Source organism: Euleptes europaea, chromosome 4, assembly GCF_029931775.1.
Source record: "Euleptes europaea isolate rEulEur1 chromosome 4, rEulEur1.hap1, whole genome shotgun sequence".
NCBI classification, from domain to species: domain Eukaryota; kingdom Metazoa; phylum Chordata; class Lepidosauria; order Squamata; family Sphaerodactylidae; genus Euleptes; species Euleptes europaea.
The window spans coordinates 86,374,085-86,387,490 of NC_079315.1; the positions used below are offsets into that span (position 1 = coordinate 86,374,085).

At 39.6% G+C, this 13,406-nt stretch overlaps 1 protein-coding gene across 1 annotated transcript in view; it reads right to left on the reverse strand.

The window, feature by feature from the left end:
* The window catches only part of ATG10 (autophagy related 10), a 128,919-nt gene that overhangs the window by 23,250 nt on the left and 92,263 nt on the right, over nucleotides 1-13,406 (reverse strand). The window contains exon 5 of the mRNA XM_056848731.1: nucleotides 9,134-9,231. Coding sequence (XP_056704709.1) covers nucleotides 9,134-9,231 — 98 coding nt within the window. The remainder of the gene's footprint in view (nucleotides 1-9,133; nucleotides 9,232-13,406) is intronic.

Here is a 13,406-nt window from a genome sequence, read left to right on the forward strand (position 1 = left end):
CTGTTTCCCCGTGGTCACTACCCCCCTCCCCCCCCGACTGCTTCGGGGCTTGCTTTTGCAGATCAGATCAAGTTTATTGTATAAGGCCATAGCCCATTACAAGGGGCTTGCTTTTGATTATGCATGCCTTTCCTGACCATCAGAGGTCACCTCGCTCTCCCTGCGCCTTTCCGCACATTTTGCCCATGTTTTCTGGATGCTGTTTTAGCTAGCCCCGAAGCAGTCGGCAGGGATGACCGTGGGGAAACAGCCCTGCATAAATGGCCTAAGTGTTTAATGTATTCTAGTTTTTCTTCAAAATCCTATGCCCCTGCTCATGTCTTCAAAACTTCCAGAAATGTTACATCTTTATTTATAACAGGACAGTTGTTGCTAGATATAATATACGTAACACTCTAAATCACGCTTCAAATAACAACTGGAAGGCAATCTGAATTTAGGCTTTTTGTCATCCTACAACGTATTTGCTCGAGTCCCAAAGGAGAGGCAACACAAAGTAGACAGATACCTAGGCAAAGGCTCTGATCCAAGCAGTTCATACAAACTGGAAGGCTAAATTGAAGGCTAATCAATGCCTCACTCAATTAGGTGTACAGAAAAAATGTTGTAAGACTCTTTTGCTCCCCTGGAAAGGGGGGTAGAGTTTTCCCCAACCATCTAAAAAAGTTTGGTTTTAGATTCATGGTGACAATGGCCATCATTATGGTCTCATACTCCAAAACTCAGTTTAAGTAGAATTTTATCAATTATGGTAACCAGGACACTGAATTATGTACAGCTCTCGAGTAATACTTGCAACTTGCTTCTCTACAGTTGTATTGTTGTTACAAATTATTTTCTGTAAATTCTGGCCAAGGGATCTATAGCAACTGTTGATACAGCTCAAAGAAATTTATCTGAAAATCTTAGCAACCTTCTGTTAAGCTACACTATACATAACCTCTGCAACTTAACAGAATTCTGCAATATGTCCACAAAGATTTGTATGTCTAAGAATAGCTACCTACACACATTTCTCATGATTCAGCCACAAAGATTTAAAACTTCGCTACCACAATTTCACTTTGCTGTGACTCAACTCTACTATATCAAAGACCTCCCTTCAGAAACATTTGCGAATCTTTCGTTAAAAAAAATCACACCATTAACATCCTTGACATTTTAGAAATAATGTTTATTGATTTTTGTGTTAACATTGCCATAAATTAAGTGATGTAATGGACAGAATTATTGTAGCACTATAAAGAACATGTCTTTCAGCCTCTTAACCACATGCTGAAAAGAGCAGGATTAAAAATAGTCCAGCATGATGCTGGTATCAGGGAGGTATAGAGATTTCTTCACATGAAACAAATGAATAGCACCAATAAACTGCCTCAGTCATTATTTAGGTGTCTAATCCCGCAGTAATCTGGTTCTTAGGAAGAGATCTTATCCGGCCATGCCACCATGGATGCTAACTGGGATCTCCTACATACAAAGCAAATACTATACCACTAGAACATTTTTTCCTGCATGGATTATCACTGAAACCTTCCTGACTTTTAATCTCTAATTTAATAAGTAGTGCATTATGCCCTAAAACGAGTCCAGAAAACAGACTTCCATAGGTTGCCAAGATAAAGAAGATAAAGCGCACAAGTGAACTGGAATATGTGATTGTGAAAGGATCAAGTATGATAAAAATATGAACACACCCTTTTTATTTATTAATGTTGCAGCCCACTTGACTATAACATCAAACATGTTTAAAGGCAAGATGTTCTAGAATAGACTAGCCCCTGTCTTGCGCTACAATGAAACAGCTGGTACTTATTAAGCATACCTTTTTAAAAACTAAATACAGGTTGAGTATCCCTTATCTAGACATCCAATATCCAGAGTGATCAAAAAACCGAATATTTTGAGCTGGCATGCAGGCATAACTCACAGGCCCTCAGCATCGCCACTGATGGTTCAGTGTACACAAAATTATTAAAAAAGTTGTTTAAAATTACATTCAGGCTATGTGTATACAGTATATATAAAATATAAATGAATTTCATGCTTACACTTGGGTTGCATCCCCAATATATCTCATTATGTACATGCAAAAATTCCAAAATATTCCAAAATACGGAAAGATCCAAAATACAGACCACTTCTCATTCCAAGCAGTTCGGATAACAGATACTCAACCTGTATGATCTTTTTGTCAGATGGTCCTACTGTCAGCACTAACTTGTTTTGTAATGGGACTTCTATAATGTTTCTTCTATTTACTGACAGCAATACTCAGGCAGTAGGAAAAGAGGGCCCTGACCTGGATAGGCCAGACTAGCCTGATTTTTGTCAGATCTCAGAAGCTAAGCAGGGTTGACCCTGCAAAATATTTGGATGGGAGACCTTCAAGGAATACCAGGGTTGTGACACAGAGGCAGGCTATGGCAAACCACCTCTGAACGTCTTTTGCCTTGAAAACCCCACCAGGGGATGCCATAAGTCAGATGTGACTTGGCAGCAAAAAAAAAAAAAAAAGAGGAAAAGAGGAAGACCCAACATGAGATGGATTGACTTCTGTAAAATGGTGTTCACGGCCACAGGTCAAACCTGTCGCTGCAATAATGTCTAGTTTGGCCCTTATTATCACTGACCTAATGGCCAGGGTGCATTAGATTTGTGCACACAATTCATTTTTTTCTGGCCCCTGAATCCTTTTGCATCGTTATTCTTAACACTAGGGCTGAAATGGGGGCAGCCATTAGGGATGCTTGGTGATCGTCATTTCTGGTCACTCCTGAAAAGAAGTTGCCAGAGAGTGTCTCGTTCCTCCCTTAAGTGTGATTCACAGTACACTGGGAAGGAAACTACTTTATTCTCATTCTTCCTTGAAGAAAAGCTCCACTTTAGATTTAACTTGCTGCTATCCCTGTAGATTGGTTCAGGAAATCATCCTCGGTTGCAGTAGCACACAGTTTAGTTGAACGGTTTACTATGGAAATCTGATAATATCGAGCTGTGAAAATTGTGTTGCCTCTCTGAACATTTCAGTCATACTATGATTTGGGGGAGAGAGGCACCACCAGTGGTGGCTGGGAGCATGTGTCTCTGCTAGTGGAATGCAAATGTCATTTGCTACTCAACAATAAAAGGATTATGGGCCAGTTTATGTCTGTGTTGCCTCTACCAAATTTCTGCCACAATACTATCTTCCAGTTTGCTTGTGCCTGTGATGACATAGAAGAGCATGCATGTGTAACATCAGCAAGGATTCTGGTTATCTCAGTTGTTTAAAAAAATGGCTAACATTGCACAAACCATTGTAATCACAACTTGCAGGTGTATACTTCCATACCATGTAGCAAGCTATTTCCAAGCAGTGGTGGGCATACACATGCCCATAACTGCCATGCCAAGAGAATCCCAAAATTGAGAACTGGCTCTCTTACTTCATTTCCCCCCCTTTGCAACTCTATGATTTTAGGCTCAAGCTGTCCATTCTAATTAGTTCATTTGGCCACTTGTTTTAAGTGTTTGAGTATACATTCCATTTATAAGCCCTAGCTGAATGTGAACTCACAACTTTGCTTATTCGGCAAAAGATTTATTAAAATTCCTAACACAAACCAAGCAGTCTTTTAGGAATAGGGAAAGAACGTCGGAGTGGGTGGGAGGAGCAGACTGGACCTAGCCAATAGACAGAAATAGAGCAGTTACAGGGTGCTTGCTTCCACCTATCCTGTCAGAAAGAGCTATTTAAACACCGGTTGCCTGCAGACATGAAGGAAAGGGCGCTCTTGACTCTGCCACCAGCCAGATTTCCAAGAGCTGCTAAAGATTTTGCTAATTGTGTTGGATTTATTCCTTTGTAAGCTGCCTTGATGATCATTTTATTGAAAGGTGAAATAAAATATATATTATCCAAATAAATATATATCCAAATATATATCCAAATAAAATATATATTAGGGATATTTTATTTGCATTTTTTGTTAAAATAGAAACAAAAGGGAACAGGTATTCCAGCTGGAAAACAAAAGCACCCATATTTTGTTTAAAAACACAAGCATCTTTACAAATGCAGCATTATTTAGAATCAGATTTAACTAAGTTTTTTCATGACCTGAAAAGTTTTCAAACAGGTGTGAAGTGAATTGATGATCTCAGCTTATAAATACAGATACTTTATATTGCCTCTGCATAGAACATTTTGACAACACATTATAATGCTAAACATGTGTCTAATTTGTTGCTGTCTATATCACTGTAAGCCCTTCAGATAATTAAAATTTTAGGTGACTTCCTCAATCAAGTTTTTATTTTACCCTACATGGCTTCATTTTCACTTCTTCCATTTTTGTTAAAGTAATAATCACTTTGATACTGTCTCGTTTTATAAATCTTCTTGTAATTCCCACCCACCCGCCGCCCTCCCCAACTTCTCTAACTGAATTATTAATGTGTCAGTTATTCCCTTTCTGGATCCTATATGAACAAATGCTACATTCTGTTATACAGTGGTTTCAGTCCTACCTTGAAGGTAGGTTTCAGGGTGTGGGGTTGGGAGATGGCTGCTCCATCCCTTGGCCTGTGGCCTACAGGGCCCCACTAGGTTCCATCTTGCTGCCCATGTTTTTCAGCATCTATGTAAAGCTGCTCAGAGAGGACATCTGGAGATTTGGGCTGTTGCTACCAGTATGTAGATGACAGTTCTATCTTGCTTTTCCAGCAGATTCCAGGGAGGCTACTGAAATTGTGAGCAGGTGATTTGAGGCAGTTCTGGAACGAGGGCTAACAAACTAAAACTTCATCCTAACAAAATGGAGGTGCTACTGGTGGCAGGAAGGAAATGGGCCCCAGGAAATAGGATATTTCTTGTTCTGGATGGGGCTATATACCCCCTAAATCAGCAGGCTCATAGTTTGCGGGTGCTGCTGGACCTGGGCCTCCTGTTGCATAAACAGGTTGGAGTGGTGACCAGGGATGGTGCTTTCACCAGCTTTGGCTGGTAAACCAACTGCAGCCCTTCCTGGGCAGGAAAGATCTGGGCACTGTGCCTGCTCTTTTAACATCACATTAGAGTATTGCAATGCACTCTATGTGCGGCTGCCATTGAAGACTGTCCAGAAGCTACAGTTGGTAATGATTTGGATGAAGGAATAGAGGGGATGCTTATTAAATTTGCAGATGATACTAATTGGGAGGGGTAGCAAATACGGTAGAAGACAGAGCCAGGATACAAGATGATCTTGACAGGCTGGAGAATTGGGCTAAAACTAATAAAATGTACTTCAACAAAGATAAATGTAAAGTTCTGCATTTAGGTAGGAAAAATCAAATGCATAATTATAGGATGGGGGAGATTTGTCTGAGCAATAGTGTATGTGAAAAGGATCTTGGGGTCTTAGTAGACCAAACACTGAACATAAGTCAGCAGTGTGATGTGGTAGCTAAAAAGGCAAATGCAATCTTGGGCTGTATCAACAGAAGTATAGTGTCCAGATCACACAGTAATGGTATTGCTTTACTCTGCGCTGGTTCGACCTCACCTAGAGTACTGTGTTCAGTTTTGGGCAGCACAATTTAAGAAAGATGTAGACAAGATGGAACGTGTCCAGAGGAGGGCAACAAAGGTGGTGAGGGGTCTGGAGACCAAGTCCTATGAGGAAAGGTTGAAGGAGTTGGGTATGTTTAGCCTGAAGAGGAGAAGACTGAGAGAGGATATGATAACCATCTTCAAGTACTTGAAGGGCTGTCATATAGAGGAGGGTGCCAAGTTGTTTTCTGTTGCCCCAGAAGGTCGGACCAGAACTAACGGGTTGAAATTAAATCAAAAGAGTTTCTGCCTAGACATTAGGAAGAATTTTCTAACAGAGTGGTTCCTCAGTGGAATAGGCTTCCTCGGGAGGTGGTAAGCTCTCCTTCCCTGGAGGTTTTTAAGAAGAGGTTAGATAGCCATCTGTCAGCAATGCTGATTCTATGACCTTAAGCCAGGGGTGGGGAACCTCCGGCCCACAGGCCGTAAACAGCCCGCGACATCATTCGCTGCAGCCCACGGACTCTCCAGCAAAAACTGCCACCATTGCTGTCGCAGGGCCGCCTGTGTGTGTGTGTGTGGGAAGCCAGGAAGGCTTCACCCCGATTGCTTGTGTGTGTGTGGGGGGAGAGTAGCCGGATGCTTGCTTGTGTGTGTGTGTGGGGGGGGAGAAGCCAGGGTTGCAGCCAGGTGCTTGCTTGCTTGCGTGTGTGTGTATGGGGGGGGGGAGAAGCCAGTGTCGCGGCTGGGTTCTTGCTTGCATGTGTGTATGTGTGTGTGTGTATGACGGGGGAAGAAGCCAGAGGCACGGCCGGGTGCTTGCGTGTGTGAGTGTGTAGGGGGGGGGAGAAGCCAGGAACCTCTTTCTTTCTTTCTTTCTTTCTTTCTTTCTTTCTTTCTTTCTTTCTTTCTTTCCTTCCTTTCCTTCTTTCCCTCCCCTTCCTTCCTTTTCTGCATAGCCTCACCTAGGGTTGCCAACCTCCAGGAGGTGGCTGGAGACCTGGCAACCCTAGCCTCTCCCCCACACACGCCAGGAGATCTACACCTGGTATGGCCCTCAAATTATGTTATAAATATGCAAACGGCCCTTGGCAGGAAAAAGGTTCCCCACCCCTGCCTTAAGCAGATGATGAGAGGAAGGGCATCTTGGCCATCTTCTAGGCATGGAGTAGGGGTCACTGGGGGTGTGGGGGGGGAGACAGTTGTGAATTTCCTGCATTGTGTGGGGGTTGGACTAGACGATCCTGGTGGTCCCTTCCAACTCTATTTTTCTATTCTATGATTCTATGGTGCAGAATGCTGCAGTCAGAATATTGACTGGAGTGGGTGACAGAGATGACATTACTACAATCTTGTTCCATCCACATTGGTTCCCAATTTGCTTCTGAGCTCAATTCAAGGTGCTGGTAGTCACCTTAAAAGCCCTAAATGATTTATGGCTAGTGTATCTTAAGGACTGTTTCTCCCTTAAGAACATACCCATCCACTCTGATCATCTTTGGGTGTCCCTGCTTTCTCAGAATAGGCAGGTAGCCATCTGAGAAAGGGCCTTCTTGGTAGTTCAGCCAAAACTTTGGAACTCCCTCCTCAGGGAGTCATCTGTCTCCCACCAGTGGGTGAAGACTTTTTTTTATTTTGTTTTGTAGACTCTCAAAAACTGTTATTGGCCCTCTGCCATGGTCATCTTATGTGTGTTGTGTGTTTAGATGTTTTTATTGAATTAATTTATATAACCTTTATTTTAGTTGCTGTTTTAAAAGTTTAAATGTTTAATGTCTTCATGACCACCACCTTCGGGATCTTATTTGGGTGGAAAGGCAGATAGAAATGTTTTAAGTAAATAAAATAGTGCATGGTTTGTGGTGTGTCTTAACATTATTTATCTTTATTGCATTGTTTTTGAAATTTTGTAATCTAGTTGTTGCATTGTTTGAAAGGCTGGCTACAAATAAAGTCAATAAAGAAATAACTTGAGGCACAGCTCAGCCATGGAACCTATTTTGATTGGCAAATGAGTCCTTGAACATTTTAAGTAATAATAAAGAGTCCCTTTTTCTCTTACGTAGAGCATCACCCTTTCAACGTGCTCATCAAGGGGATGTCTTCCAGATCAAAGAAAAGATATTAGCCACAATACCTTTCATTTTTGAAAGGAGGTATGTGAAATTCTTCATAGGGACAGATTAAGGTGGCCCAGGAAAGAAGTCTTTCTCCCCCACTACCACTCTCAGGCCATTTATGCAAGGCTGTTTCCCCACAGTCACCCCCGCTGACTGCTTTGGGGCTTCCTTTTTATTATGCATGCCTTTCCTGATAGTCAGAGATCACCTTGTGCTCCCAGCATGTTTCCACGCATTTTGCCCGTATTTTCCGGATTCTGGCTAAAACAGCAGCCGGAAGACACAAGCAAAACACGCAGAAATGCGCAGGGAAAGCAAGACGACCTCTGACGGCCGGGAAAGGCATGCATAATCAAAAGGAAGCCCTGAAGCAGTCGGTGGGTGACCACAAGGCACACAGCCCTGCATATATGGCCTCAATCTCCTTCCCAAACCAATGTCTCCAAAGGTAAAGTAGAAAATTGGGCAAATAAGAACGGCCAATGAGGAGAGGATTCTTCTCCCATTAAAATCCCTGTGCTTTCCTCCCTCTTAAAAGGTCCTTTAATGTGTGTCTGGTTTCCAAGTTTTGCAAAATACATATATCATTGAATAATTACATCTCAGTTGACAGTAAGAAATGTTTGTATTTATTATGATGATAATTCACAGTGGGTAGCCGTGTTAGTCTGTCTGCAGTAGTAGAAAAGGGAAAGAGTCCAGTAGCACCTTAAAGACTAACAAAAATATTTTCTGGTAGGGTATGAGCTTTCGTGAGCCACAGCTCACTTCTTCAGATACCATACCCTACCAGAAAATACCCTACCAGAAAATATTTTTGTTAGTCTTTAAGGTGCTACTGGACTCTTGCCCATTTATTACGATGTTATTCTTCTATTAGGATCAATTTGGGATAGATTAATGACAATGTTCATTACATTACTGCATGTGGCCGCAATCAAACTTTGGTTGTCTTTATTTAATCAGTCAATTGAAGAGTTCCATTTTCAGTATGCACTTGTAAAAGTTATAGCAGCATTACAGCATTAATCTTGAATTAATATATAAGAACAGGATTGGAGTGAAGCTGGCTACAGCAGATTTCTCGTCTCCTTAAAAATAGTATTAACAACACTGTCTCCTGCAAGATAATTTTACTCATAATTGAACTGGGAATTTGTTCCACATACAGAGGAATCACTCTGGAAAGAGAAATATATTGTGTTGTATCCTACTGCCACTCTGTTGGTGGAAGCAGATAGACCTTTCTCTCTCTTCTGTTAAAATAATATTAGGGTTTCAAAATATCATTTTTCAAGCACGATATTTTAATAGTTAATTAGGTGAGACAGCTATTTTATATTTTTCTGCTATTAATATCTCTCACTTTTATCAAAGTATCAAAGTTTCATAGTTCTTCCTGGTCTAAGAACATTCTGCTTTACCAGATAAATATGATCCATTCATCATGTAATTAATTCCATTTTATAATATTATAATAGGTTAAGAAGCCTCGAACCTGTTGTGTAATGGTGTCCCATGGATCCTGCCAGAGACGCTCCCTGTAGCATTCATGAACACTATTCCATATTTCATCCAGGGTCAAAGGCCTTCCATCTGAAAAAAAATCCACACATCCTACTGTGAAATTAATTCTAAAATATATATCTACATATAAACATGCAAAATATTGTTGAATCTAACAGCTAAACCAGGAATGAATAGGAAGAATGAATAAACCAGGAATGAACAGGAAGAACTATTCTTTACAGAGGCCCCAATTATATATTTTGTTAAAAAATTATAGAAAGTATAGTTTGTACCCCAATATACTCATTAGTGATTTTGCTGTAAGCCTTTACAGGATTCTCACATTCTGCAGTCATTTGTGTTTCCTCATGTCCCCGGTATTAGCTAAACTGCAGTTTTATACCAGTCTTTGCTACTGTATTGCAAGTAAAAGTAATCCTTCTCTGAGTGTTCTTTTAAAAAATGAGAATATTTCAATACTTTTTCAAAAAGTATTGTCATCTTGGCATTTATTAGATGTCAGGAGGCTATTATCCCATGATAAATAGTTTTATTTCACTGACATTTTCATGTCTGTGAAATAAACAAGATTTATTCATCCAATTAACATTTGAATGTCATGTTTAGACACAACTTGAAATCTGTTACAATCAGATTCAGTTTTCTGAATTTATTCAAAATGGAGGATGAAATTCTGTTTACTATTCACTAGTATTAACTTTATTAACTTTAAATGTGAGAAACTATAAACACAGGGAAGCAAAAGCAACAGCCAAAAACTAATCACAGGAAAATATTAGTGGATTATATATAATCTCTAAGGGCCAATACATGCCCCAAATTTCTACAAATATTTAAAGGTTCACTATGATAGGCCATGAAATTATGGTGAATACAAATAAAGGGAAAGCTGAATCTCAGCTTTGGAATTCCATTCTATCATGTCTGATACATTAAGAACTCTTTCATATATCATGCAAGAACCTTTTTCCTGGATAAAAACAATTTATTGATAATTCTTGGTTAATATGGAATTTAAATTTCCATATTATAATCGCTATTCTGGTTCCGATGCCTTGTTCTTTCTTGTATAGAACAAATTCTGTATACATGTACATAACATAATTTCAGCTATTACATTCATAACTAAGGACTGTATGAAAACTATATACTCTGTCTTCAGATTTCACTGAAGATTTTCCCTCTGATCACATAATTGTGCCACAGTTTATACAGAATATTTTCACTCTGTTCATGCAAATAAGGGAAGGATTTGGAACCTCTGATCTCTGTATAAGAATCAGGCTACAAATCAAGTTCCAGTTCTTCAGAACCATTTAAATTTGAGATGAAATAAAGTGTCAGTTTTGCTCCTTGTAGAAACCAATTAAGAGAAGATTAAATTCTGCAGATTGAATTACAAAAATATTATTGCAGTTATTAAGAATCTTACAGGATAGCATTCCTATGGATTGTCAGTCTGTCAATTACAAAAGGTCCTGGTAATTTAAATGGATGAGTCTTCCCATGATAAACATGGAGGCTGAGACACAATCCTTTCCTCTCTGTCTACCGTATTTATTGTGGGGGAACTCAGCTGTTTAATCCAGCACACAACATGCACAACTGTGTGTTTTTCTAATTAAATTGGCATTTTTGTACCCAGGTTTAAAAAAGTAAAGTGCAAAATCAGCTCTTGAGTCTTGGGGATATAGAAAATGATACATTTAATGAATAAAGAAAAGAATAAAGTTTTTTTTTAAGAGTGCTTAAATAGTGTTCATAACTGAGTATAATAAACTATTACACAATTTATTTTCAAGGCACATTGTAAAGAGACACTCAGCAACATTAGTAATACTATAACAACATATACATTTAAAAAAAATGAGTCCCACTGCTTTAAAGTGAATTTACTACCACAATAAGTGTACTTGGGATTAATACCTCTGGATAATGGAATTATTATTATCCTTTAGAAATGCAATAGAATCAAGCATGTTTCTTTATGAAAAGTAAGCTAGGACCGACTGGTATCACATTTCTAATGTATCTGTTGTCATTACCTCCTGTGATACACTTTACCAGAAATTACACTACACCAGAAATTACATACATGCCCCTGACCTGGATAGCCCAGGCTAGTCTGATCTCATCAGATCTCAGAAGCTAAGCAGGGTCAACCCGGGCAAGTATTTGGATGGGAGACCTCCAAGGAATACCAGGGTCTTGACACAGAGGCAGGCAATCGCAAACCTCCTCAATGTCTCCTGCCCTGAAAACCCCATCAAGGGTCGCCATTAAGTCAGATGTGACTTGATGGCAAACACACACACACACACACACACACACACCAGAAAATCACAACTGTGTAACTGAAGCAAAGTGAATTGTCAACAACAACCAGGTTAGGTACGGAAAGATAAATACCATCAAGGCAAAATAGTTTGCTCCTACATCTGTTACAAAGATAACATTTCCAACCCCTAAATCCATACGTTTTTAGATCTGATTTGTACAAATTAGTATAAAGGGTAACATGTCTATCTACATAGTCTACATATTGGGGAAACTCCATATTGTAGTTTTTAACATTTATACTAGCACCACAATCCTAAAACTGGCTATCACAGCAAGGGAGTGCTTAGAGTGAACATGCCAAACACGATTGGCACAGTGACACAAACTATGATTTTATTTCAAACTTTCAGGCAGACATGCCAACATACATATTTAGGGCTGGAGTGTAACTAAATCAGGAGGAAAAGATCATTATTTGTATAAACAACTGAGCTATTCATACTGTAAATAAGGTGCCCAATAGAAATTACATTAGGAGTGTGGTGTGCCATTCATCCATGGCTTCATAGCACATTCAAAAGGTCATCACCATATAGGTAGGGCCAATCACATGAGTTTCTGCCATCTGATCAAACCCCAGACAGGTATGACTTTCACAGTATAATCTACAAGACAAGCCCCACCCATGTACTGCCTTTAAATGCGTAACAGCAGCACAGAGAGAATCCTCAGTGGTCCCCAGACCAGTGCTGTAAGGTCTAAGGGTACCTAAGTGAAACCTATTGGGCAGATCTGTTAAGCAAAGTATGTTTATCTTTTCAGGTCAGCCTGTGAGGGGGGAAATGCTTAAAAGATATCAAAGAATCCCCAAGTGGCTGCAAAAAAATCCTCCAAAAGTCATTATTTTCAATTGTGAAAGATTCCCAAGAAGTGTGTTAAAATGTACAATTATAGGAACAATTAAAATTCTGTACTGCAAGGGGAGCTGTTGGCACACAATACAAAGACTTTGCATTAGATCATCCATCAGCTTCTGTAATATCCACTTCCAGCTATAAGGAGTCATGTTTCAACACCTCCGATTCCCTGATGCTGACAAGCTAAACAACTTGTTTTGTCTCTGGGAGCTCTTCTCTGGTGATTAACTGCTTATAGTGAATACTAATTATATGAAAATACAGTACTGTAAAAAAAAATAAAGGGGGGGGGGAAAGAACTGCCCTGTTTCCTCTACCTGCAGTAACATCATCCCCCCCTGCATGTAAGAGGTAGACTCTTCCAGGTAATACAAAGATGACATTTTTCTGCACCACAAATAAATTAATTTTCCTTTTACTATATATCTGGAAAGCACTAAAGTGAGTTGAGTAGATGCAGTTTCTTTATTCTCCTGTCTGCAAGTAAGTTAAACAACAGTGTGCAACTACTTTGTTAAATGTTTGCAATAACCACAAGCATATAATTGCAGTGTGGTATGTGTGAATTACGGTACTATTACTGGCAATAGAGCCTAAGATGTCCCCAATTCCCTACATCCTAACTTGAAAATATACCCTAAACTGTCATTTGTGAGAAAATGAACCTCAGATTAAAATCCCTTCTACCAGAGGAGACTAAGAATTTTCTATTTTCTTTCTATACTCAAAGAGCTGGTTAAAATGCTAACGTGGCAAAATTAGAAGCCATGAAACAATATAAAGGCAGAGAGTGATTAAATCTACCAAACACATTCAAAGCAGCTTAAGCTACTTTTTAATTAAAAAGAAAAAGATACCACTAGCAACATTCAGATGTGCTAAGCTAGATAAAGCTAATGGATCATTCCAAACACAAAAGCTACTAAGGCTGCTATACAGGAGACTAAGTTTAGAAATGACCTCAGGATTCCAACTCCCTCCCCAGCCCCAGGTGTAGACTCTTCACAGGGAGGAGAGCAGAGTACAGCCAGTACACTCCAATAC